This window comes from Spermophilus citellus (genome assembly GCF_964194105.1).
Source record: "Spermophilus citellus genome assembly, chromosome: 2".
NCBI lineage: Eukaryota > Metazoa > Chordata > Mammalia > Rodentia > Sciuridae > Spermophilus > Spermophilus citellus.
The window spans coordinates 13,313,578-13,340,825 of NC_138183.1; the positions used below are offsets into that span (position 1 = coordinate 13,313,578).

Below are 27,248 nucleotides of genomic sequence, written 5' to 3' on the forward strand. Positions count from 1 at the left end.
AGCAGGTGGTCTAAAAAGGAGGAATTTGGGAAGGGCCAACTGTGGACAAAGCATGGGGCCAGGTAAGGGAACTTCCTGGTTACTAAACATCTGTTTGATCTGTCCAGGTAACAGGGTCTTAGACTGTGCAAATAAATAGATATGAATCCAAATGTCTTTCCTCTTGTGCTATAAGAAAGTGTACTCCAAGATGGGACCTTGAGGGTTGGCCTGGATGCCACACCTACACTGTACCTCATCTGCCTACCTACCACAGGTGGAAAGAGAGGCACGGGGTCAACACAGGACCTGACAAGCCATCAACAAAGATGAGAGCCATCCTTAAAACCAACTGTACCCCAGGCAACTCGGGCATGCTGAAACTCAACATACCCCAAATCAGTCACTATCCCTTTCCCTCTCCCCCTGAACAGCAACTCTTCCCACCTGGCACCCTGACACACATACCCCCAGACCTCTCAATAGAAATCTGGGGGTGGAGTTGAAAAAATGATACAATTAAAAATAGATGTGTTTCTGAACTCTGTTATCAAGTAATTTTGCATAAGGTAAAAATACAGTTCATGGTGATTACCTAAATGAAAAAAAGAAACCTGGGGGTTATTGTGTCTGGCCCCTGCCTCCCACCCTCACTTACAGAACGTAACTGACATTCCTTTATACTGCTCTGAATGGGTCCTGCCTTTCCTAACACCCCAAGCCCAGCTTCCACACTCCTGCAGGACCCTCCAGGAGCTGGTCCACCCTCCCTCCTGCTTTCCCCAACTCTGCACTTGGCCATCAACAAGCCAGCACCAAGGGGGCTGTCTACATGCCAGGACTGGCGCACGGCCCCATGGCCTGGGATGCTGCCTTCCCCTTTCCCCCTTCAGCAAATCAGCAACTACCCAGGCCAGGGGCACTGACGCTCGCCCACAGACCGCGGCCTCGAGGGCAGTGGACAGGCTGCCCTCACCTGCTGATGATGCCTTTCATCTGGATGTCCTTATCTTCTTGCTGCCGCCGCAGCCGCTCTTCCCCCTCCTCCAGCCGCGCCTGGTACTCCAGCACCAGCTTCTGCGTCGTCTCCTCCTGGCACTTGAACAGGGTCTCATACTCCTCCAGCTTCTTGGTGGAGATCCGCAGCTTGTCCTGCAGCACTGCCAGGTCCTGCCAGGAGGGCAGAGTGCCACCGCACAGCACCCGGGACAGAGAGCACAGCCTCGTCAGCCTGAGTGGGGCACAGGTGGGAGGGAGCCGGGAGGGGAATGGCCCAGTAGCTGTGATGAGACTCAAGCCTGTCCCCACCCAGGAGTCTCTCCTCTCTAACCTCCCAATCTGACTAGTACAGCTACAAGGGAGAAGAAGACTCAAAAACTCAAATCTCAGGACTGACAGTGTAACTAGGACCTTGAGCTTTCTTTTAATGATAAACAAAGGTTTTAAAACCCTGAGATATACGAAGATATCCTAAGCACCTAGAAGTGGGGGCTCTGCAGGAGGGGAAGCTGAAGCCTAGATGACGTGACTGAATCATATGGTGACTGATCAGCAGGCTGAAAGCCTAAGGACAGGATCCTACAGACAGGATCTCAGGTGGTGGCACAGAGAGAAGTGAAAGGTAAAGGCAAGGTGGTTTGGGCTTTCTGTATTGGACTCAAAGGGAGGCACAAGGGGGCAAGAGATGCCTTCTGGAGGCTGTGTGGGCTACAGGAGGAGCAGCTGCCTCTGAACAAGAGGGAGGCAGGGGCAACCCCAGAAGCAAGAAGGGTTAGACATGTGAGGAAGCAGGTCTGAGGGGAGCAGGGAGCCTGGGGTGACGTCAGGTCGCCTCACTCCCTGCCAAACTCCGACTCTTGGAGCACTGTGTGCTGTGTTCCTGGGTCCCCTTTGCACAATTATGGTGAAAGCAGGTACATGCAGCAGACCAAGGGAGTGGTGGAGAGTGGCAAATGCAGCATGGAAATGGACCTCATCCACAGCCAGGGAGAGGAAGCGCTGCCACCCTGACCCCTGGGACCTTGCTTGATAGGCTGCCACAGGCTGTCCCAGGCCCTGAGGGGTAAGAGCACCCAAGCCTGATCTCCAGCAAGTGGGGAGGTAGCTGCACTGCCTCCTGTCTACCTGGGCTTTGGTTTCCAGGGCCGTTCAAGGACTACCCCCAGATCCAGGGCAGCTGCCACAACTGGAAGACCTGGCAGGATGGTCAAAGCACCCCATGGCCCATCAAATGTTAGAGGTGTGTGGTGGACGAGGGTTAGATTTGTTAGAATCATTTTTTTTTCTTTTGCTCTTGGAAGGAAGAAATCAGTGGTAAGCTGACCCCACCTTTCTTCCTGGTAACTGTTTTCCCCAGGCCCTGGTGGAGACTGGAACTAAGAAGAGCCAGGTCCTGGGAAGGCATAATCCTTGGAAGAAGGGGGCCTGGGTGGGGCAGCTCTTCTAGCTATCTTGGGGACAAGAGCCTGTTTCTGCCTCCTCAAGACTAAAGCTCCCCCCAATGGTCCCCAGGTACCTCTTGGGCACCTGGTTCTCCAGCTCCAGGGTCTCTCAGAGCTCCAGCCTCCAGGTCCCAGAGTCTGACCCAGTGCCATTCCTAGGTGATGCTGAAATGCAGCCTGTATTGGAAGCCTCAGGTCTAAGCTAAACCCCTCCTGCTGCTTTTCTCCCACTGACCCCTAGCCCCACGTGGGATAAGGGGACATGGAGACTTAGTCATTCTCAGATGAGCAGTACCCACTCAATGAGGGCCCACCCAGCCCGCCTGCCCGGGTCCAGCTTTACCTTTTCTGCTTGGCTGAGCTCCTCCTTACTCCTTAGCCTATCCCTGTGGGGGGGGTCTGGGCCCAGGCCCTCGTCTTCTAACAACTGCGAATTCATGGTCAAGAGCCAAGCGGCTGTGCGGTCCAGGGCATTGGGGCTCACGGGTGAAGGGCCCTACAATGAAACACAGCTGTGATGGGCTGCAGGAGGCAGAGGGAAGAGGAGAGGGCAGACACTAACCGCGGGCAAGCCACAAGGACAGTGGCTCAGAAGCATGACAGGAGGGGACTTCTAGCTGTCTATCTCCTGGATGGCAGCCAGAGATAGTCAATAGCCTGGGGGCTCCTGAGTACTGCACCTTGCTGCCACTGGGAGCACCACAGTAGGCTGAGCTGAGGGGCAGCTGGTGCTGGGCTGGGCAGTCACCCAAGCACACCAACCCATGGCTTGCAACCCTTAGGTGACAGGGATCGTCCACACTTCCGGCAGTTGCACCTGGTGGCCAACTCAGCCCATGTGAGCAGTTTGGGAAGAAAGTAGAGGCTAGAGAGGGGCCAGGCTGATTCCAGCACTAGGCATGGGCTTTAACAGGCCTGGAACTGGAAACAAATGGACCCCTCCCCACTTGCTCCCCGATCCAAGTCTTTATTTGGGGGAAATGGCAGAGGGCCCTGGTGTCCCTTGAGGCCACGGTGCCCCTGGTTCCAAGTGGAGTGAGCAGTGTGCATAGCAGGCCAGCGACGGGGCTGGATGAGGCATCACAGCATGAGATGGCAGCTAGGCGCTGGTGAGGTGAAATGACCGAGAAGGAGCATGACACGGTGCATGACACCCCCTGGACTGAGAGTCTGGCCTGCCCCGACCCACAGCACTGACCTGCTTGTGCACCACCCGTGGCTTCAGCTCTGGGCTGTCCCCCTTGGAGGATGAGGACTGCTGCCGCAGCCGGGCCCCAGGGCCAGCCCAATCTGGTGAGGCTGACGCCAGGGTTCCACTCGAGGGCCTCGGGTACTGCAGGGTGCTCAGCAGGGTGGGGGGCGTCCTGCCCCGGGGAGCAGGAGGTGGCGGTGGGGGCGGGGGCGGAGGCTGGTCAATCCTCCGCTGGGGACCAGCGCTGTTCTGCCGTGGCACCGTGGGCTGCCCACCCTTCTCAGTCAGTGACATCTGTCGCCGTGCCAGCTCACCAGGCCGCCGAGCCAGCTCCTCCGCGGTGGTGCCGAAACTTCCCAGCTTGGCGGCAGCCGCCAGCTCTTCACTGTTACTGTGGGAGCTCAGGGAACTATGGCCTTCAGAGCCTGAGTCACCAAGGCCACGGGGCGACAGCGGCAGGCCAGCCGCCATCTGGTACACAGGGTTCTGGAAGGAGAGTGGTGCCAACAGCTGGGGCCGGCCAGGTGCTCCCTCAGAGGTGCCCGGTGTGGTTGGTGTCTGGCCTGCCCGCCGCACGGTGGCCAGCCCTGCCAGGCTCACTGGTGCTGCCCGGGCTGGCCACCCAGCCACCAGCTGAGTTGTGGGTGCCTGCCCATCAGTGGGAAGGACGTCAGGGCCCGCTGGAGAGCCTGCTTCCCCGTCCAGTGTGCGGGAGTCTTGGAGGTCCACCATGGACAGGCTCTTGCCACCGTTGGCCATCTGGAGATCAGGCTCGTTGGCTTCCGAGTAGCTCGAGCTGCGGGCAGGTGAGGGCTGGACCCCGGAGGACCTTGTGACAAAAAACAAGTCCTTGTTTTCGGGGGTTGGAGACGGTAACCGGGTGAAATCTATCAGACTGCAGGGAGACAAGCACACACAGGGAAAGAAGGGGAAAAGAAGAACTGTGAGTGCAGCCACGCGGGTCCAAACCAACAGCACCCGCCAACCTGCTAGGACCTGGCAGTCAACGCCAGGGCCGGGGAGGAGAGAGCTGGGCCAGCAGAATGGGCAGTCCCAGGGAACAGCGGCTGAGATGACTGCTTCCACACAGAACCTCTGCTCTAGGGACCAGCTCTGCTAGTTCCAAGCTAGGCTGCCTGGCAAGCCCTTTACCCAATGGGTGCTGGGACCTGGCATGCTCTGGACAACCCCCTTAGCTAAGCCCCAGCCCACAGCTCAGTGGCACTCAGTTAATCTGCAAATCCTATGTTAAGAACTCCAATTTCAAAATCACGGGGCACCCTCTACCTTTTCCCTCTTGTTTCTAATCAGACTGATAACCCAAGTGTGGGCCTGGTGAAACCCTCCCCTGCCCAGCCTCCTGCTGCCACTCCCTATTTGAGTGGCAGGCGGGGGCTGTAAATCCTGGCAAAAACAGAATCAAAGGAAGATGCATCAAAGGCATAGCTCAGGCGATGAATCTGAACCTGGCAGCAGGCTCTACCTTCCCTCAGTCTACCACAGCCCTTGGTCGTCCTCATGCCACACCTGTCTGTAGCCTCTCCTGGACCTTCCCTAAAGGCCAAGCACAACTGAAGTGGGCCCAGGTGGGTTTTGGAGGAAAGAATGTAGGCACGAACAGGGCTCTATGAGTGGGTGAGAAGCAACAAGGATATGGGGAGCTTGACATGGGCTTAGAATAGGAAGACACTGTTAGCTTGGCCTCAGATGGAGCAGAAACCATGGCCCCAAGACAGGGCAGTGCCAGCACTTGGAGCCCCAGCACTCATGGACAGGGAAGAGCTGGACAAAGGTAGCAGAAAGAACAGGGACAAGCCAATATCAGCTGTGGGTCTGGGCTAACCATGCCACACCCCAGGTCATGTGTCCTTAATGATTTCCTCAACTCTTACATTGTCACTCTGCTCTGCTTCATTTAGCAGGTGAAGTGAACAGACCTCCAAACAAACATACAAACCAAAAAACAAATAAAACCCACTCAAGAGTGACCAGGACTGGTACCATGGCCTCTTCTGGGCACCACACCCTCCAGATCTAGCTCAACACCCTCCCCTGCTGCAAAACTATGCTGCCAACACCTGGGAAGGAAATCACACTCCCCACTCTGCTGTTCCAGCCTTGACCTCACCAGCAGGTCTAAAAGGGGCCCCTGCCAGGAGATGGAGGAACATATATGGTTCCATACAAATACTGAGTTTCTTAATGAAATGTCACACTGACATATTCAAAAGCACCTGCCTCCCACTGCACTGTGTGTTATTTATGTTGAACAGCCTGCACCCAGAGCTGAGGGCTCAGGGAGGCTGGATCTCAGCACCTCTGTTTTCTGGGGTCCTAGACTCAAAGCCCAGTAGAGCCACCTGGGCTCCTACTGAACATACTCTTAAGCACCACTTAAGGAGCTCCTGATACAGGTCCAAGAAATACCAGAATGAGTGCTTCAAACAAGCACAGGGGATCTGAAGGTGTTTGGGACCAGGAATTGTACCTGAACACAGATTGTTCTTCTCCAGGCCCTTGCTTGTGCTTGCCCCTTTACCTAGAAGGACTTTTCCACCAATGGAAATGCTACTTTTCCTGAAAAGGTAAAAAAATGACACCATCTCCTTCTCCAGGAAGACTTCCCTGGTTTTTCAAATGGAGGTTTACCACTTAGGGCCTGCATCAAACATTTAGAGTCTGACCAGGCTTGTTTCCTAAACAATCACATGGGCATCCTCTCCCCCATCAGAGACCACAGATGGGCTGTGCCTAGTCTGCATGCATGCCACACTACACCCAGCACACCTAGGAGCTCTTACCCAGAGAGATCGTTCTCAATCACCATCTTCTGCAGTCCAGCTGAGATGCTGCTGCTGCCAGAGCCCGGTGTGGAAGCCAGATCGTTGGTCCCAGGGAGTTGCCCGCTGCCTGGGGTGCTCAGTGCAGTGTGGACATCCCTCAGGATCCGAGGCAGAGGTCCCAATTTGGACACAATGCTCTGCAAAGACACAAAAAAGCCAGGTGTGACCTACTAAGGCCACTTGTTGAGGTTAGGTATGCCGCAGTCACTATGGTTCAAAACCACCAAGGAGCCTATAAGCAATGCAGATTCTGGACCCCACAGTCAGACCCAGAGGGCCTTGGAAAGGACAAGCCCAGCAATCTGTAAATCTGCATTTATTACCAGCTCCCTAGATTATTTCTGGGGTAGGAATGCAAAGCCCACAGGAAGAGATGCTGACCTAGTCCAAGTCTCATGTTAGTTTGTCCTGCTCTCGTACCCTCAAAGAAGAAATCCCAGAATTGGATTCCCATGCTTAGAATCCCAGAATTTCCCAGCCTATACCTCTCCACCTAAGAGGCTTCTAAGGAGTCCCTCTACTATCTGCTCCACAAAGTGGGCTGACCCAAACTCAGTGGAGATGGTCTAGGCACAGAGCAGGCATCAACTGGTGCTGGACCTCAGCCCTTCTAAACCTTGTCATGCTTCAGACATGGTGCAGAGGATTCTGGGCTATGGAGTTGAGCTAGAGGAGGAGGCCACTGCTTTTGCACAAAGTCCCTTGTGAAAATGCATGCATAAACAAGAGAAGAAAAGTGAATCTCATAGTCAACAGATTCGTGGAGGCCAACAGCTTGATTTCAAATCCTTGTTGTACCATATCACCTGGGTAACAATGCTGATTACCTTCCATACTTCCTACTTAGCTGTGAGATCCATGGGACAGTGACCAGCACAGGAGCTTGGCAAGTGGTGACAATGACTGTGACTGGTGTAGGCTGTAGCAGAGGGCTCAGAATTAGAGGAAGAGAGGGGCTTGGCCTTCATTTCCATATCTCCCTCATGTATCTCTCACAGACAAAGACAAAGGGATATAAATGAGAGAAACTGCGATTGCAACAGCAGCCGTTTCAGTGGAGAGCTGGGACTAACCCACAGATACGTCACTAGGAGACTGATGGAACAAACTGTTTATGGGACAGGGAAGTCTACACGTTTTTTAGCACAGTGGTGGTATAGGATGCACATGAGGACAGATGCCTATGATAGTGAGAAACATATCAGTGTACACTGGAAGTTTTCACTTGAAAACAAAAGGGAGGAGAACTGTAAATGTCTGCACCTGCATGTGTACAGCTACACATGCAAAGAACATGTTTAGAAGGTGGCATACCAGAGTGCTCTGAGTGTCACCTCAAATGGACTAGGAGGCAGGAAGGCCTTTCTACCTGGTTTCAGTATTAACTACTTTGTAAAATGGACCCTGGAGACCTGAAAAGCAACAGATATTTGAGAAGTGGTTTCTAGCAGGCCAATGCCAAGAAACTGCTCACTGTGAGGCCACTGGGGGTTTAGTGGAACTCCAGGCTGAGAAGAACTCAGTCCAAGTGACCAAAGCAATGTCAGAGGTGCTGAGGGAATTATCTTGCCAATTGACAGTCAAGGGTAATTCTAAAAAGGTTTTATTTTATTTTATTTTTTCCTATTCTGTTTTTGCAGTGCTGGGGATTGAGCCCAGGGCCTTGTGCATGCTTGGCAAGAGCTTCACCACTGAGCCATAGTCCCAGCCCTAGAAAGATTTGCCCCAATACTGAGTGCTCTGGCAGGTGCCAGAGAGCAAACGTGACACTTGTCCATAAAGGAAAACAGAGCCCAGAGACACCCAGTGTATTCTACAGGGCCTGGGCTGGAACCCAGGGCTACTGGCACCTTGGTGGGCTGTTTCATGCCACAGAGACAAACCCTCTGACCTCATGGCTGCCCTGGGGCTTACGGTGGCCTTAGGACCCACCCTCACCCACAGCTACAGGCACCTGCTCCAGCTGGCTGACGGCCTCCCAGAGCAGTGAGTGCAGGCTGGAGAGCTCGCGGCCCAGGTCAATGTAGCCCTCGAAGCCAGCTGTATTGGAGATGGTCTCGGGGTTGGAGATCTCCAGCAGGAAGCGCTGCATGTTGGTCCACTCATGCTCCAGGAACTGGTTCATGAATGACATATACTCCTCCTTGCTGCCAAATCTGGGAAGAGAGGGCAGCCAGGGTAAGGGCCCCTTCTCTGAGCCACTCCACTCCCTCAATTCCCATTCCCACTACCCACTGCAGCCAGCTCCCACCCACTGATGCTCCAAGTCAACTGAACCTGCCATGACCCAGGATATCAAGACCAAAAGTGGTGACCCTTTTTAAGACCTGTAACCACAAGACCTAAAATATTCTTTGACTCCCCATTTATCGCCCATTAGAGTCTCCTTCCTCTTTTCCTCCAATTTGCAACGCTAGGTGCACAGATGATTTTTTGATCCATGCTTGGCCCAGGTCTCTGCTCTTTCAGAACACCCCTCCCCACCCTGTAGTCTCTCCTGTTCAACCTGGCCAACTCTGGAGCTACTGATGGCTCCCCAAACTCATGCCTTCTTTCTGAACTTCCTATTCTAAGCATAGATGCCCGAGCCAGAAGCCTGGCATTTGCTGGGTCCTCCTTCCTCAACCCCAATGGCAAGGCCTGCTGTCTACCTTGACCACTTCACTTGCAGTCACTGTCTCCTATACCACCTTGCTTTTTGACAAAACATGGCTATGCTCTCCTCCCAGGTCTCTGGTCTCATCCCCCTGCTGACTGGGTGTTCTTTTCAGATCCAGAAGAGAGCTGAACCATCCTCCTGCTTATTTAAAATCCTTGGTGGCTCCCTCTACCTTGTGTGGCCCTCTGGTCCCTGCTGTCCTCTTGAATCTTGTCTTCTGCTTCTCCTGGCCTGGCACTTGATGCTCCACTTGGTGCACTTCTATAGCACCATGGCACTCCCTGATACACCAGTCTTTGCTCCTGCTTTCCCTCGAGCCAGGTGAATGCCTTACCCTCACATGCAGCTGGGAGAGCACATCATTTGAGGCCTTCCTGTCTTCTCTCCCCACAAACCCAGGGCGCCCTTGATATGTGACTTGGTCTCTGATATATGACTATATACTGCTTTTACTCCATGTCTCCCTGTTTAATGTGCTCAGCTTTGAGAGCTGGGACCAGGGCCGACTTATCTATGAAGATAGCCTGAAACAGGGCTCAACCCACACTTTGTGAATGAATGACAAAATGACCCAGCCCTTCCACTTCTATCCACTTGCTCTAAGAATGCAGCTGAAAACACCAGAAGTGCATTATAAGAAAAGACATCCTGACAGCATTAATCTGAGTCAGTCTGAAACAACCTGACTGTCCAAATGCCCAGGAAATGTGCTAGAGGCCCGGGCTGCTCTGCTTTGGAAGAACATTGGTCATTCATTTCAAAATGGAGCTTAGGAATGTTAAGGGACATGGCAGAATCCTCAGGATGGATAATATGTTAATTCAAAAGAGCAGAAGGAAAAATATCTCCTCTTTGAAATTTAAGGAAATGTACCAAAATGGCAAGTACTTTTACTAGGAGGATGAGGTGTGGAGGAGGTTTTATTTTGAAATAGGGGGAAGGGAAGAACTGAGGATGGCAGGGACAAAAGCAGGGCCTGTTACCCCAGCCCAGTTTGCGGGGGGCAGAAACACATAGGCCCTGTCTCTGTGGACTCCAACCTTGCTGTCTCTGCCCAACCCAGGCTAAGGCACTCACTTGGCGAAGTTGGCCAGGTTCTGGGTAACCTTGGCAATGAGGGTGAGGGTGCGGGCAGTGCGGTCATCAGGGTACTCCTGCAGCAGGTTGAAGAGTGAGGGTGACATGATGGCTGGGCAGAGGAAACGCAGAAAGAGGGAGGCGCTGATGAGACGCTCGCTGATGTCTGGCCGGCCACGACTACTGCACTCCTGCCGCCATGAGGCAAACACCTCTTTGAGCTCCCGTGGAAAGACACTGCATAGGGACAGACGATGGTGGTCCTGGTAATCAGACAGGGGCCCAGGACAGATCTGGGCTACATGGAACCCTGAGTTCTGACCCTTACATCTCCCCTGCAGGGGCATGAAATTGGAGCTCTGGGCATGTCACTCAGCCTGTCAGTTACCCAGCAGGCAGGGCTCCTGGGGAGCTGAGTCCACGCAGGAGAGTGCCCAGCCCAGGGCAGCAGAGCCAGTGCTCAGCAAGCAGGAGACCCAAGCTTCAGTTACGGTGGACTCTCATTGAAAGGGCCAACTGAACTGAGAGACAAGCTCAGTTGGGGAGTCGGCTCCGCCTCATCACCTCCCCCAAGCGGTAACACATCTTTCCATTGAAATGGCAGGCACTTGGTGGAGTAGCGAGGAAACCGACAGGGACACACCACTGTGTCTGTGTTCTCATCACTGGCTTTTGAGACACTCCCTTTGCCTGAACATTGTCATAGGAACGTAAGGTTTTATGCAGAGCTTGGAGTGATGGAGAGACCACCCTTAACCACAGGGGAGAACACAGCTTGCCATGCTCTAGATGGGATGGAAACAAAGGCAGCAACTTCTTCAGGGTGACACAGTCAGAGGACCAACACAGGGTTCCTGGCTCCACTGGGAATTCTGCCCAGCCACAGTCATGCTCACCTGGCCCATCTTTAAGTGACCTTCCCACCTTTCTACTCTGGGGCAGGCCAGGCCCAGTGATCCTTAAACCCTGTCTATGCCTGCTGTCATAAGCTCAGGGTGACCTGACCAAGACCCTGGCCCTGCCTGGGCTTTAGCATCCTGTCACCTAAACTGAAAACAAAGCCTACCCTGCCAAGCTCACAGAATCACCATCAGGCTGAGGTGCCAAGGCCACAGAGGGCTTGCTAGGCCTGAAATGCTCATTGGGGCAAGCCCAGCAGCCAACCCAGCAGGCTCGGTGGTAATGAATGTCAGTGGAATTGAGGGTGCCTAGGGAGAAAAGGAGGTGGAAGTGTCTTTAGCCCTGGGCCTCTCAAAGCACGTGGCATAGGACTGGGCAGGGACACCTAGGTACTGAGTGATGATATCTACTGATGACCTTGTCCCAAAAGAAAGAAGCATCTGACAGATGCCAGAAACAGAAAATGGAAAATCCTTGTCCACAGAAATGTTTTTCCTGTGACCCACACTTAGCTGCCCAGGAATGGGGGAAAGAGGGTGTCCCAGCCCAGTGGGGGAATAAAAAGAATGTTCCCAAATAGTTCAAGGCTCTCTGGTTGCCCCCAGGCTCCAAGGTGTCCCACTGGCCCCAGATGAGTACCTTGTGTAACAATGGCTAAGAGACTGGGCACATGGGCACCCAACATCCTGGCCCTGGCCATTCCCTTTAACCCCCTCCCCAGGAGGCTACTCACCTAGCAGGCCTGTCTTTGCCTGTTGTTTGGCTCTCTGCATGCCTAGCCCTGAGCTGGTGGACCCACCTGCCTCCAGAGTGCTCCCAGCCTGTGTAGGAAACTCATTCAGATGCAGACATGATCCCATTCCAAAGGGATCAGGGCTTCAACAGAAGGGACCCAGGAGGGATAAGCAGACCACATGTGGTCAGATGATGGGCCACAGAGGGACAGGTATAAAGCCTTAGGACAGGAGTGTGACAGATCAAGGTGGGTGGAGAGTAAAAGAACCAGAGGGCTAGGACAGGAGGGGACACCAGCCCTGAGCTGCAGCTGTGGCATAAGCTGAAGCCTAGGTGGCTCTTTTGGTGTGAGAGTTATCACTCAGGCTGGCAGGAAGCCCACCTACACACATGACACTTGTGTGCCACCACACAGCAAGGATGTACCTGACACCAGGTCAACAGATGTCTCACATGTGTCCAGGAACAAGAAGCTACCTTTGAAGTTAGCTTCCCTGTAAGGTCACCAGGACCAATCCAAGTTCTGATATGGTTCCATGTGAGCAGCCTACTCCCATGCGCACCTGCTCTGTTCTGGGGCTGGTGTGGCCTACAGACCCTGCTCTATTTAAAACCACCCCTTTCTTTTTGTTCTCTAGTCCTAGGCTGCCTGGTGCTCAGATACGCACCCATGTCCCTGCTGGGCCTGATCACAAGCCCATGACATGAGCACCATTACTACTAGGACGGGTGAGGAGTCATCTCTGGTGGGTGCTTGAACAGAGCTTGGCCAGCTCCATTCCATGCTGTAGCCTGGGCAACACACGCACACAGGTGCTCACCAGGCACTCGACTGCTGTGTCCAGGTTATTACAGTTTCAACTGTGTCTTGTTGACATTCTGGAATACTCTCCTATGCTCAAGAGAGCCCAAAAAAGACCAGGACAGGAGTCTGGCTACCCAGTAACTCAGTGAGTCAGGCAGCAGGTGGATTCTGACCTTGGGCCTAGCACACTGTGAGCACTCTGACAGCAGAGAAGACAGGCAAGACAACAGGGCAGGAAGACCTGGTCCAAAAGGGAATGCAATGTCCTCAAAGGGTCATGGGGTGAGCACTGACCAGTAGGAGTTGATGATCTTGCAGAAGGCTAGTTCGCAGCACATCTTGAGGTTGCCCTGGTGCTCAGGGAGGTCAGCGGCTGAGCACTTGCTTGGGTCCACTTCACAGTTCTCATCTGACTCGTACAGAGCTTTGATGAACTCACCTGTGGCCAGGTGGGCAGGGAGGAAGGAGTCAGGGTTGGGCAGACAACACCAATCCTCTGCCCACCTGACAGCCCACCCCCTCCCTACCTAGTGCATCCTGCAAGTACTTCTGGCCCACCAGTTTGAGGTACTCCTCAATGGCCTTCGTGGCCAGTGTATTCTCACGGAAGATGAGGTGCTCATTGTCTCCACAGCGGTCCACCTCTGACATCATCAGGTCCGTCAGAAAGTCCTGGGGAGGCAGGGGGTGAGCAAATGGAACCCAAGCTGGCCTGGTAGGCAGGACCTGAGGACTCTGGACCTGGACAGAGAAGTCCCTGCTTCTCAAGCTTGTTCCTTCACCACACCACTGGGGATCTAGAGAGGAACGCAGCACCCATCTTGGGGGCTGCTGAGTAGAGCAGGCAGGGTGGGAAGCCTAGTGAGGCTGAGCTTGGAGCTGATGACATCAGAGCTGGGCAGAAGGATAGGAGGCAGGGCTGGATGGTAACATGCCATATTGAGCCTCAAGCTCCACCATCACGTCCAGATTGGCTGCCATAGGAGAGGTCACCTGTCCTTCCACACCATGTGCCAAGTACAAACAGCTGCCGGGACCTATCAGAGTTTGGTGGGGGCTCCCCATATGACATGGTTTGTCCTCTGCAGCCCATGGGTAAGGATGCGAGAAGAAGGACTGAGTGATCCAGTTGCTCTATACTTAGAAGAATAAGGTCCACCTGGCAGGGCTCTGGCTGGGAGGCAGGCTGTGGCACCACTGCTTCTCATTGTTGTGGCCCCCAGATTGTACCTAGTAAGGCCCTCACCCAACAGGTCCTACACAGTGTCAAGGGAAGGTCCTGGCAGAGAAGCCTCAGCCACCCTTTCCTAACTGGACGGTAGCTCCCTTCCTCTGGAGACCTTGCCTCATCATGTCCAGAGCCAACCTATGACCTGGGGGAGAGGAAGAAGGGAGGCAGGCCGACTGAGGGGAGGGTAACAGCTGGGACAGGAGACCAGCTAGCTCAGAGCCTGCAAGGACTCAACATGGGCCAGGGAGTTTCCCACTCTGATGTGCCAATTGGGGAGCCTTTTGAAATAAAGAATTGAGATCTGGAGCCAGAGATCAAGGCTGGCCAACAAGACAGACAGGAGGGACCAAGGGGATGTTATCACTGGCCTCACTGGGATAATGTGCTCAAGGACTACTTCCTGATGTGCAGAAAACCTCTAGGCTCCCAACCTCTGAGTACACAGAGCAAAGGTTAAAAACCACATCTTCCCTGGAGCTCCGCCACAGCAGCCCTGGGGACCAGGGATTGAAAGATGAGAGACTCAGCAGCAAGAAAGGCTCAGGCCTCTGCTGTCTCCCTCATTCCATCTCTGGGCCACAGGCTTTTGCCAATCACTCTTTCCTAGCACCTTCAGCTCACCACTGACCAATAAATGAGGACAGTGCAGCCTGTGGTCCATCTGGCAGCCTCAACCAGCAAGTATAAAGGCCATGGGCAAGGGGAGGAGGTGGGCCAACATGGAGGAAGGCAGATCTCCCCACAGATGCGTGGTGAAGTCCCTCTTTCATATGGTGACAGTTCAACAGATAGTGGGAACTAGAAGGGCCTTTAGGGGCCATGGGCTTCTAGTCATAGCCTTCCCCTGCCAGGACCTTTAGAAACAGGTAAGAGGACAAAGGACCTCATGCAGTCAAGAATCTGGTGACACCCAAGCCTGGCTCCCTACCTGTACCTCTCCTGATTGAGAGCTCAGGACCTTGATCCAAGGCATCCCCTACCCATCACTCACATCATTATTCTCAAACCACGCCACAACCAGAGGGCTAAGGCCCAGTTCCCTAGCCTGGCATTTGGGGTCTATCCCTGTCACAGAAGGATAGTTCATTCAAAGTTTAGCCCTTCTTCTTCTACGGGCTCTGGGCAGCCAGGAGGCATGGCAAAAAGGGGAAGACTTCCCACAGGTGAGGCCGGGAGCCACGTTCCACTGAGCTGGACGGGTGTCCCCTCCGAGGGGCACCAGTCCAGAAGCCTACTTGTCCTCCAAACCAAGTGCGGGGGCTGCTGAGTGGGCCTATTTTCAGTGGCAGGAGAAAGGTAAGGGTAGGGTGAGGGGAGCTGGGATCCTCTAGCCAGGAAGTGGGGCCTGCCTACATGGCTCTTTGATCACCACTCCTAAGGGGCCCTGGGGCTGGGGCTGGATGATCATCTACCTGTGCATGTGAAATCTGTGTCTGGATGTGAAAGTGTTAGGAAAAGGCTAGGGCTGGTAACTGCCTGCTAGAGATGTCCCGAATGGTATATGTGTCTGTGTCACTGGGCTGGCGGATTGTGCGTCCCATGTGTTCCGGAAGAGCTCAACTACATAACCTCCTCAGGGTCAGCCCCCAGGGTTAATAGGGGAGGGCATCTGAAGGCACACCTACCCCCTCACTACCAGCCACCAACCCATCCACAGCTCCACAAGCCTTGGACTGCCCTGCCACGCAGGTTCAGGGAGACCATCTGGGTGTGACGCCTGTCCCCAAACCTCCACTAGAGCTGACCTGTACTTAACATGGACAAAGTAAAGGCAAAAAGCCCAATGCCCATCACCAGGCCTTCCCACACGCACCTTCACCTTGCCTGTGCTTTGCAAGATGTGCACCAGGGCAGACGCCATCTCTTCTTTGGTCTTGGCACTGAGGATGGGTTCAAGGGCTGCACAGAGCCCCAGGTAGTGATTGGTGATGTGCTCGGCAAACTCCTTGTACATCTCCATGGGCAGGATGGTAATGGTCTGGTAGCGTGCCTTGATGCGGATCATGGGTCCGGGGCCCTTGCCGCCCTTGGGGTTGGGCGTCACCACAGGGTACCACTTCTCTACGAACTGCCGCCCCGCCACAGAGGCAGCGGGAAGGCTCACCAGGCCCAGGTAGCTGTTGCGCTCCTTCTTCTTCTTCTTATCAGTCTCCCGGTAGAGGTGGACGGTGACTGTGCGCAGAGGTGGCAGGTTGTGAAACTCGAAGTGTTCTCCCCAGAAGACATTGTCCGTCTTGAGCTTGCCCGTAGTACGAGCATAGAGCACATCATCCAAGCACAGCTCACACAGGTACTTCTTCTTGGCTGGCAGGTCCTTGGCTTCAATCACCCACAGTTTCAAAATGTGCTCCACACGCCGGCTGTTATCCTGTAGGGGCCCTGGGTGTCAGCTGGGGCTGTCACCTGCCTACCCAGCCAGCCCAGAGCTGGGAACTCCTCTGAGATGTGGGAGGGGCTCCAAAGATGGTGGTGAAGGGGTTGGGTGTGGGGGATGGGTCAGCCGGACATGACATGGGCTGCCTCTCTTGTCTGCCTTGCACCAGCTTACTGACCTTGGGCAAATGACTTCATCTGGCCTCAGTTAGCTTTTGTATAAAATGGGAATAAAATAACCACCACATCGGAGTGAGACTGAGGAAAGAAGATAACACAATGCCTGCCACATCACTGATCATGGTACTATTGTTAGCACTTTCTCCGTTTGCTGAGAGGTGATACTTTAGTGATGTCATGGAGACCAGGATTCAGCCCAGGTCAACATGTCAGTGGGGAGGAACACACATAGGAGTTATCGTCCTGACCAGATGGAGGAGCCAATGTGGGCCAGGGTGCCTGCCTGGCGGAGGGGGCAGATGTCTAAGCTGGAATGGGATGGATGAGCTAGAGTTAGCCAGGGAACATGGGACAGGCACAAGGATTGTATCAAATGCCCAACTCCCTTTTCTCTGGCCCAGCTTCCCACATGTGTACCTCTGGGAACTGGCACATGGCAAGTATCTCAGACTGAATAACTCACACTCCTCTTCCAGAGTTTAACTGGGCTCTGCCTCCACCCCAGTCCCAGAGTGCACCACCAGCAATGCATCCCTCCTGCTCCCTCATGTTGGAGTCTCGCCTTAATCCCCCATGCTCCAGAGAAAGGAGGCCCAGACCTACCTTGTTGGGGTGCACTGCTCGCCGCAAATTCTCCATCCACTTATCCCGCTCGGCTGCTGACCGGCAGGAAAAGCACTTGCTTCCTGACGATGTTGTCACCTGTTGGGGGCAGGCAGGACGTGTTACAGGGGAAGGGACTATGGCAAGGCTGGGCAGTGATGGAAGGCCTCTGAGACCACCAGGTCTGCACATAGCCTCTGAATGGCAGTAGGACAAGGCTCACAACTGCCCTTATACCTCTCATTTCCCAGGTGGCACAGAGACCTGCTGTCCTAGAGCAGGTGGGCAGCAGTAGAGCAACCTGGCCTGAGCCATCTGGCTCTCAGGCCTGGCTCCTCATCTCTGCCGGCTCAGAGCCCTTCTTTTCAAAGAGGAAAATCACCTTTATGAGTCTTACAGGGCACTCTGCCCAGGTCAGAGGGCAATGCTCACCTCAAGTATAGCCATAAAGGTAGAAACCAAAGTCCCAAGAGGACAAGCAAGGACAGGCAGGAGATTCTTCTCCACCCTTAGCTGACACCTTCTGAGGGTTCTCTTTTGCCCAGCAACAGTGACAACAATGATGGCCACAAAAAGCCTAACACCTGTGTGTCAGGCCCTGGGGTCCTCCTGCCTGGAACCTTCACCATCCCCTGCCTGCCCGACTCCTGTTCATTCTCTAGTTGCAGCCTGGACATTTCCTCAAGGAGAGGGAGCCTGGCCTGAGCTGTTGCCACTCTGTCCCCACTGTCCCAGTGCCACGCTAAGGGTTCCACGGGGAAAACCAGATCTCTCATCCAGGCACTCAAGTGCCTATACATGAGTAGCAAACTGTGTTATGAACAAGCTGACAGGTACAGGCCATCTCAGTCTGTCCCAGGCAAGGAAGTCAGAGTCCAGATGCTGCCTGGCTTAGCTAGGAGTCTTAAACCAGAAACTGCACACAGGACACAGGTCATGGACAGAGGTTGGGAGGTTTTTACACTAGTCCCCAAAGGCAGCTTATTCATTCTGAGAGTTTCCTTAATTATGCATGATTGCTGGGGGTGGCAGTAGGGATAGGGTAGGAATCTTCCCAGAAACAGAAGTAGGAAGTCAATAGGAATAATGGGAGACGCCACTGGGAACTCCCAAGAACACCTGCAGCGTAATAACCTGATCCTGGCTTGGTCTCAAGCCTGGCTGCATGAACTTTGGCATCTTGCCTTCTCTAGTCCACTGACTCCCCACCTACCATGAGGGACTGTGCAGGGGATCCCAGCTAATGGCCCTTCCCAGGTTACATTTTGGCTTTATATTCTTAATTAAATCCTGGACCACAGAATGCTGGGCAGAAGAAGCTGGGGTCTCATTGAACAGATGGGAAAACAGGCACAGAAAAGTGGGGCGGGGGACTCTCCACAATCCCACAGTACACTAGGTGAGCAGGCTCCAACCATGGGCTCTGGCCTTGTGCAATTCTATAGCAGCTCTTTTTCCTTGACTCATTTTTACCCATTGGGGACCCAGAAGTGTCACCTGTTTTACAAAGAGAGCAGGCACTGGTCCATTCTTAGGAGCCCATCCCTGGGTCTCTCGTCTCCCAGGAGCCAAAAGCTATCAGCAGATGTGGCCACTGTCTCAAAGAGACTATCCACTGCCAAGGACACAGTATTCCAAAGGAGTCTGGAGGAGTCCGGCCTGGTCAGAGATAGACAAAGGTGCTGCTAACCTCTCCCCTGGTGAGACCTACCTCAAAACAGTAGTCCTGGCCCAAGATGCTGCTGTGCACAGGCTTGATGACCACCTCCTCCTCCATGCTGAGGTCCAGCGCCTCCACCGCACTGCTGGGGATGAGCAGGGACTCGTGGGAGCGAGACTCCTTCAGCCTTGGCATCAGATGGGACCTGAGGAGGTAGGCAGTTGATGTGTCAGGGCCAGGCCAAGAGGGGTGGCTGTGCCCCACCCACTTGTCTCGTCCCTGCACCACTGCCCTCCTCAGCGGCAGTCATTCCTCCTCCAACCCTTGCTGCCCTTTGTTTTCAGGCAGGCTTGGTGGGAGGAGTGTCCCCCAAACCCACCAGTTCCTCTTCCCCACTGTGGGGGTCTAGGTAAGAAGTTCAGCCCCTAAGACAGCAAGAAACTGAGGATTTCATGACCACTTGGGTTTAAACTGGGCTGCAGGGCAGGGTTGGACCTGGCTCTTTAGCAGCCCCAGAGACCCACCAAGAGAAGAGCTGCCCAGATTTAGGCAGCTTTTTGGGGTTCTGTAGCCTTTCCCACCTTCCCTGCGTCAGCCCTGTCCCCATCCAAGACCAAAGTAATCACCATCCCAACACTTGTCCAGAATGCCACTGCCAACAAAGCCCTTTCCCCCACACTGCCTCACTCCCAGCCCCACACACAGTAGCACAGGCCCAGGAACCTCCACTGCTCTATTTTATAGAAGCTCTGAGCAGAAGGGATGCCACAGTCTCCGCACAGTATCCAAAACATTGAGACTCAGTCGGGTCCATTAGCTGGCGCTCTGGGGCCTAGGCCAGAGTCAGTGGGCTTGACACAGGCCTTGGCATGAGGAACAAAGATGCCACCTGGTAACCAAATGGAGCTCAGATCTAAATTGGCCCTAACAAAATGGCCTTGAACCTAAGCCCACTGCTCACTTACTGTATGGCCTTGGGCAAGTTCATCCCTCTCTGTACCTACGGTTCTTCAGTGCATCACATGGAATACACCTCGGCATACCTGCTCCCAGTGCTTGGTAATGACCACCAAAGAGAAATGAAGGTCCAACTGGAGCCCCCAGAGGAAAAGCCCACAGTTTAGTCTGACATAAGGCTACCGTTGGTAAGGGAGACACCTGGTTTAGATGCACTAGGTGAGCAGGCTCCAGCCATGGGCTCTGGGCTTGTAATTCTATAGCAGCTTTTTTTCCTTAACTCACCTTTACCCAGGGGGGGCCCAGAAGTGTCACCTGTTTTACAAAGAGAGCAGGCACTGGTCCATTCTTAGGAGCTCAGTAAAGAGGAATGACATACCTCATCCCTGGGTCTCTTGTCTCCCAGCAGCCACATACTATAAGCAGACTTCCTTCCCACAACACCCTTTGCTTTTTGGCTCCTGACCAGTTCATCATCCTCTCCTTACCTTAGATCAGGCTAAGATCTGACCTTGACCTTGAAAGACTCAGAGCCTGATAGACATTTGCATGCAGAGCACACCCATTTCCATGACCACATGGAGTAAAGAAGGCTGAGGCCTATGATGTATGGGCTCAGGGATCCAGAAAATTTCCACATCTCCATGGCAACAACCCTATGTGCACACGAACTTTCATTCAGTACAAAGTCTAGGCACTCAAGGTGTCAGAGCTGGAAGTGAGACCCCAGGCCTTAGAAACCCCACATGGTGTGCTCCAGTAGACTCTTTCACTCATCTCTCAGGCCTCCTCATGACCACGGGAAGCTGGCTTCAGACCAGAGCAAAGCTGTGAGGTGGGCTGAAGTCAGCTCAGAAACCATCCAAATCCCCCTGGGTTCCCTCTGGGGCTTCTCAGTGTGGCCTAAGCCCAGGACCTTTTCCTGGGATGCCCATAATGCCATACCATCCTATGTATTCAGACAGGACTTATCCCTTGATGACCTCTCAGTCCTTGCTCAGATTGCTAGGCCTTCTCCCATTGCAACACTGACAAACACTGTGGGGAGGTCTGCCTTCCCCTTCTCACCTGGGGCCTGGGCTAGGCAGCCTCACCCTCAGACTCTAGGCCTCCCTCACAGAGAAAGCTTCATACTTCAGTGGAAGAGATGCACTGGCTCAGATGTTGGGGAGTCTGAGGAAGTTGGGCTTGTCTAGGAAGGCCTGGAACTCACAGAAGGGATCAGGCTACTCTTTGGCCCAGCCTGGCAAACCCTGCCAGGTTAGGATGCTGGAGTCAGAGTGGGTCAGGTAGTAGCCTGGGATGTACAAAGGGAGGCGCTGATGAGCTGGGCCACCTTCTGCCTGAGATGCCTGAACCAGTTGACTGGCTGGAGAGAAACAAGGGGCCTTTTACAGCTCACTGACCCTGCCCAGGGAGACCTAAGGGGTACCTTGTTCTGAAGCCCCAGGAGCCTAGATCAGACCCTCAACAGCCAGAGCCCACAGACTGTGACTGCAGACTGTGACTGCAGAACCCCTCCCCTCCTTCTTCACTGTCCTGTCCTGTAAATGTGCTCCAGCTGGCCTGGGCCTCACTGGGCTAGGAAGATTCCTGAGAAAGAGGGTTCAGTGTAGCTCAGGGCCCTTAAGGCATCCTGGAGCAGCCTAGCCCTTACTCTTCCTGCCTCCTCAGACTTCTCCATAGGGGGAAGGTGGAGCAGAGCTGCATCCAGCCCCACAGCCCAAGCTCACTGGAAGGAAGAGAAGCAGGGTTGCCTGGCTCCTCCCAGGCTTCCCAGGCTGCTCTGGGGCAGTGGAGGGCTGGTTGGTGGGGGCAGGATTGGTGGTGTTCTTACGTGTCTATATTTTCTTCCTGTTCGCCCTGGAGTCTACCTGCAACCCCCTCCATCCTCTAAATTCTGACACACAATAACCTTGGTCCTCATCTCATCTGGGCCCAGAAGTTGGTCAGCTGTGACCCACTGAGGTATGCCCAACTCTCTGGGTCCATTTCCTTATCTGAAAAAGCAGGAAGGATTCTTGCCTCAGATGGAAAGTAGTGGTACTGAGCACATGCTGCAGGAGTGCTGTAAAGATAAGCTCTGCAGGGGGAGGCATTTCCCAGGCCTTTCTGTTATGGTGGTAGGGGGCCTTATAAAGGCCAGCCCTGGACATGGCACCCTGGGCTGCTGGGTGGGGTCCACCTGCTGTTCCACCTGATCACAGAGGCCTATTTGCTGGGCAGCTCCCACCCGGAGACCCAGGTCCCTCAAGCAGGCCTCCAGGCACATGCCACTCCCTCTGCCAAGAAGCCCCCTTCCCCTATCCAACTTGAACTCCTAGCATCAGTGCATTTTCCTTCATTAAGGCTTCCTGGACTCCCAGGCTATGCTGGGAAAGTTTGTCAGAGTTGTCGCCTTGCCAGGAAGGGGGTTCCTCATGGGTAGGGCTAAGCCTGTCAGTTCTAGGATTCAGGTCCTCGGGGTTCTTGGACCAAAGCTCCCAAACCTCTGCAGCCAAGGTTAACTACTCCTGGAGTGAGGAGGAAATCAGCTGGGACAGACCTCCCTGAGCCACAGACCCTGATGACATGACTGTTCCCTGGAAGAAGGGACAAATTAGACCTGAGGGTTTGGCTGTCAGGTCAGCTGTCTATTCAAAGCCAATTCCCAAGAGCAGCATCCCAATGTTCACCTCAGAGTCTCCATGAAAGAGCCTTAGGGGGATCATCTTATCCTCTTAGCAGCACCCAGTTTCCCCATGGTCCTAACCCTTTCTGGGAACTCAAACATGGCAGAGTCTCTAAGGCCCACAATGGCCCTCGAGGACTAGAGCCCCTAGAGCTCTTGCACAGTCTTTCCCTGTATCCTCCATGGTATGGGACTCTCACACCTCCCAGAAATAAGTGTGGCACCAGGATTCCCAGGTCACTTGTGGGAAACAGGTCACAGGACAGTGAGATTTGCCCTGGATTCTACTGCTATTGAGAGCTGGTCTGGCCAGGGCCTAGGGCATGCAGGGATGGAGTATCCCAGTGGCCATCCCCAGCGGACCCCAGCAGTACCCCTCCACCAGGAGGGCCCCTCCACCTGGCATGGCCTCCCTCCCTCCCCTCACAGCCTAGAAGACAAGCAAGTCCCAGAGGCCTCAAGGTGGTATTCAAATCCAGTCCTCTATCACTATACCCTGGTTAGTGACCTAGCCATGGACTCTGCCTTCCAGTGCCTTGGCCCAGGCTCTTTCTTCAGCCTGTCCTACCCTTCCCTCCATCTTTCTGTTTAACAAAATCCTTCCATTTTCAAGGCCAGCCAATGCCACCATAATAATACTCTTCTGGTCTCTCCAGCCAGCCAGCCCACACCCATGCATTTGAGCCCCATCCATGCCTTAAATACTTGGTTCCTTGCTTAATTCTCATGATGACCCTCTCAGGTTTGAGGCACTGAGAGTCTGAAAGGCTTGACTTGAACAATGTCCTCCAGTAGCAAGACTGAGGAGGATGGCACCCCAGCTCGGTGGAGTCCAAAATTGACTCCATCAGTGTATACCACAGCCTCAGCCTGGCCTTTCAAGGCCCCACAGGTGGCCATGGGCAGAAGGGCAGAGAAGGTCCACAGGCAGGCTGATGACTCCCTGTGGCTGTGACCTGCTCACTCCAAGGGCAGCCTTGCCCAGGTCCCAGAAAATGTGGGCATAAGCATGGGGGAGTCACTGCTGGAGACAGAGCCAGTCCCAACAGCAGCTCATTGTAAGAACCCAGTAGTAGGAACAATGGGACATTGTCCCAGCTCCTAGGCCACAGCCTTATCTGATAGCCTTCCAGCCAAGCCACAAGCTGTTTTTCAACTCTGATCCTTTTTCTCTTAAAAGGTTAGTGACACAGAAATTCCACAAACTCTCCTTATTTCAAGCTCAGGGGGGACCTACAAACAAAAACAATGTTTGTGATAACTAAAAATAGCTCTGACACAGGATGCTTGCAGCTATGGGTGAGGTAAACTGAGAGTAGGGTATTTAGCTTGGGAAGTAAGAGGCTAAGGGTCACCCTCCAAATCTCAAAAGAACAGAGGACAGAGGGAGCTGCCCTTTACTTCCCCAAGGCAGGCCTGGGACTAGCTCATTGCCAGTTGTCCCCAAACAGACCAGGCTCATTTGCTTTTAGAGTGCGTGGACTTCTTGTCTCTGGAAAGACAAGAAGGTCTCTGGGAGACCCTTAAAGACACACTGTGGAGAGAACGCTTGCACAGCTGGAGTCACAGGTGGGCAATGCATGCACGCAGGCAGGCAGTGGGGTGAGCGCATGCTACAGAAATGCCACCAGAAGCTGGGGTAAGGTAGCAAGACAGAGGCCTTAGAATCCAGGGTGCCCAGCTGCAGGAGCTGTCAGTTTCTATTCCTGACAAAACACAGAACTGTAAGTGCCTTAAGCCATGCAAGTCTCCAGGCCTGTTTCCATCCACAAGTGGGGGTAATGGCACACCTTCCTCTCAGGTTTGCTCTAAGGATTAAATGAGAATGCAGATGCTCAGGAGGCAAAGATCAGTGTCAGGGACTACATCAGTCACTCATGACTGTCCTGTTCCTCTTTACCCACCTCATGGTCATGCACTGTTTAAGAATGGGACACAGCAATGAACAACACTGGTGAGCAATGGACACAGTGTTTACTGAGGCTGACAATTCTAGAGTAGCTGGTAATAGAGTGATGGGATAGGTGCTCCCGGGCTATCCCCTGTTCCTTCCCTGACCACTCAATTCCCTACTTGCTCCACCTGTAAAATGGGAATACTCCATCTGCTCAAATGCTCAGGATGCCTCAAGTTTTTAAAATGCCCTGAATTTCCATTAGTGAAATTAAGGAAGTGGGGAGGTCCCATAGCCTGTGACTCCTTGGCATGGTGCTTTCCAGCCCCAGGTGCTTGTGTGGTTCCATGCTACACCTACTGCCACAACCAGGCCTGGACTGGGAAGAAACTTTAGACAAGGTGGGTCTTCGCAGTCAGGACCCAGCCAGATCTCCAAGCCCCACCTGGTGGGACATACTCACTGAGCCTGTGCCTGTACCCTAGGCAGGCCCAGGCTGTGGTGCTAGAGATGTCTTCCTGCAGGGGGGTGGCACCCTTTCTGGACGCTGTCCTGGAGCATGTCAGGATAAGGGCACTGACCTCCTGGGAATTGAGCAGCAGAACATAAACAGGGCCATGCCCTTCTGGGAACATCCAGCAGACACATCTTTCCTCAGTCAGGCCCTGCTGCCCTGGGAACTGGCTGCTGAGAAAGCCAGTGCTCGCTCCTGGCCCAGCTGGGTTCCCAGGAGGGGAGAAAAATGTAGTCATCTGGTGGCCTTCAGGGCCCTGGGGATACAAAGACTGTCCTAATAAGGCAGGGAGGCCGGTCACTCAGCCTGGGAAGGCTTCCTAGGATGACAGGCAATGGAGGCATGGTCCCTTTCAGCCCTGGGTCCCCTCATTCTGAGGCAGGGGCAGGCTTCACAGAGTCAACCAGGAGCAAGTGTGACGCCCCCATGCACATACTGAGCCCTGCCTTTACCTTATCCCTGGGGTCACCACACCACAGGGCTGACCACTCAATTCCCTACTTCCTCTACCTGTAAAATGGGAATACTCCATCTTGAACTGACGAGGAGGAGGGCCTCACACCCTGGCAACCAAGAGAAGATAGGGGCCAGGAGGGGCAGAACATGTCTATAATTCTAGCTACTCAGGAGACTAAGGCAGGAGGATCACAAGTTCATGGGCAGCCTGGGCAACTTACTGAGATCTAAGATAAAAAGGGATGGGGATATAGCTCAGTGGAAGAGTGCTTGCCTAGCATGCACAAGGCACCCTGGGTACCATCCCCAGCACTGCAAACAACAAAACAGGGTGGCTCATCAATCGCTATGGCTACAACACAGCTGGAGGCGAGGCACCACAGTATCCAACAGACACTGATCAAATGAAGGACAATGTGGCAGGCTGAACCTAAAAGCCACCTACTGTGCACCTACTGGGTCCCCAGCAACATGACAGGTGATCTCACACACATGTATCAACTCACACTTTCCCCAAGAACCCTACTTTGAAGGTGGCATGGTCCCAGACGACAGGAAAGTAAGAACTCAATCTGAGGCCCTTGGAGACCTGGCTCAGGGATGACCCCTGCCACATTCACCCCTGGTGAATTCAGTTTCGATAAAGGACACTCTCAGACACATCTCCTTTGCTGAAGAGGAAATTGAAGCTTGGCGAGCAGAAGTGGCTCAGCAGATCATACAGTCCAGAGTGAAAGTTGGGATCATCATCCTTCTTTTGGGCAGTCCTGGTCCCTTTATCATGTGGAGCCAGGCCTGGGGGCCAAGCGTCCAATCAACCTAGTGTCCCAGCAAAGGCCCATCCCTCTTGCCATAAGGGAGGGGAAGAACCTTCCAGGGAGCCCTGGGTTCCTGCCTGTGACCCCAGACCCCCCCCCTTTCCCTTGGACCCACAGATTCTGAATAAGTTCTATCCCCCCTCTAGTCTGAGCTACTTCTGAGAGTCACAAAAGCCCTATGTCAACTTCCTATTTACCAAAGGGACTGTGACTACTTGAGTACTATGACCACCACCTGTAGTAACACAAGAGTGCCTCACTGCTGCCTGGTGACGACTTGGGCCACAGGCCTGGCGAGAGACCAGGGTTGTTAGAGGTGCTGGTCTGGTCCCCAAACAGCAGAGCAGACAGACTTCAGTATCCTGAGCAGACCCCAGCCCACCCTTTCCAGGATAACTGTGCAGATCGAGTGGAGTCTTGCAAAAGATATTTGGGATCACATTTACCTTTCCACATCTTACTTCCTTTGGGGTGGAGGGGTTGAGAGAGAGAAGAAACAAAAAACTTTCCATCTAATCCCCCAAGTCATCCTGCAACCTGAATAATTTCGAGTTTTTAATCAATAGCTGTCAGACTTGTCAAATTACTTTGGGGACCGCAAAGCAGTTTTTAAACATTCATAAACCTCAGTAGAACAGCGAGGTGCCCTGAATTTTAAGAGAAGAGAATCTAAGGAACACTCATTGAATAGGATGAGAGTTGAGCTAATCGAAAGTAAGCTGAGGGCAAACTGCCCCTCCTGCTTTCAGCTCTTGGCCCTTCCCAGGTCCCCAGGAGAAACCACCAGCTTGGCCTGTCACTCAGATCAGGGAGGAGGACACCCATAGTTCTAAACCCTGACTCAGTGAGCTAAGGAAAGCAGTGCCCCATCCCCCTACACTCAGCCCCAGGAAAGGAGCCAATTTCCTTACATGGCACTCAGGGTTCCAACCCCAGCCATATCTGAAGTGACCTCGACAGCAGGACTTCCATGCCAACTGCACATGAACTGACCCTCTGTCTGTTGTCCTGCCCCCGACTTGTCTAACTGGACCCTCTAGAGATGTTTCAAGGCCCAGATTGAGGTGTTCCCTCCCCTGTGAGTTCAACCTGTCCCTGACCTCTCAACACACTCAGGCACCCCCTTGGTCTGATGAATCACACCACTGAGGATGGGGCTAGTTTCAGACTGGTTCCCCAACTCCCACCAGAAACCCTAAATACCTCCAACAGCAGCCTCAGGTCTGGGAGATGCAGGACCCAGGAGAGAGTGATGATGAT

The 27,248-nt window shown here is 53.7% G+C and overlaps 1 protein-coding gene across 16 annotated transcripts in view; it reads right to left on the reverse strand.

Moving 5' to 3' along the window:
- DAB2IP (DAB2 interacting protein) overlaps positions 1-27,248 on the reverse strand; it is a 250,603-nt gene that overhangs the window by 71,634 nt on the left and 151,721 nt on the right. For 12 of the 16 annotated variants that reach the window (XM_081311391.1, XM_081311388.1, XM_081311389.1 and 9 more), the window contains 11 exons: positions 18,730-18,883; positions 17,019-17,117; positions 15,676-16,230; positions 13,159-13,303; positions 12,926-13,070; positions 10,192-10,428; positions 8,410-8,611; positions 6,414-6,592; positions 3,619-4,507; positions 2,764-2,916; positions 956-1,149 (listed from right to left, as the gene is read on the reverse strand). In XM_081311391.1, coding sequence (XP_081167517.1) covers positions 956-1,149; positions 2,764-2,916; positions 3,619-4,507; positions 6,414-6,592; positions 8,410-8,611; positions 10,192-10,428; positions 12,926-13,070; positions 13,159-13,303; positions 15,676-16,230; positions 17,019-17,117; positions 18,730-18,883 — 2,952 coding nt within the window. Of the gene's footprint in view, positions 1-955; positions 1,211-2,763; positions 2,917-3,618; positions 4,508-6,413; positions 6,593-8,409; positions 8,612-10,191; positions 10,429-12,925; positions 13,071-13,158; positions 13,304-15,675; positions 16,231-17,018; positions 17,118-18,729; positions 18,884-27,248 lie in introns of those variants that run through there. The other 4 variants (XM_081311386.1, XM_081311379.1, XM_081311383.1 and 1 more) reach the window with 4 other exon arrangements.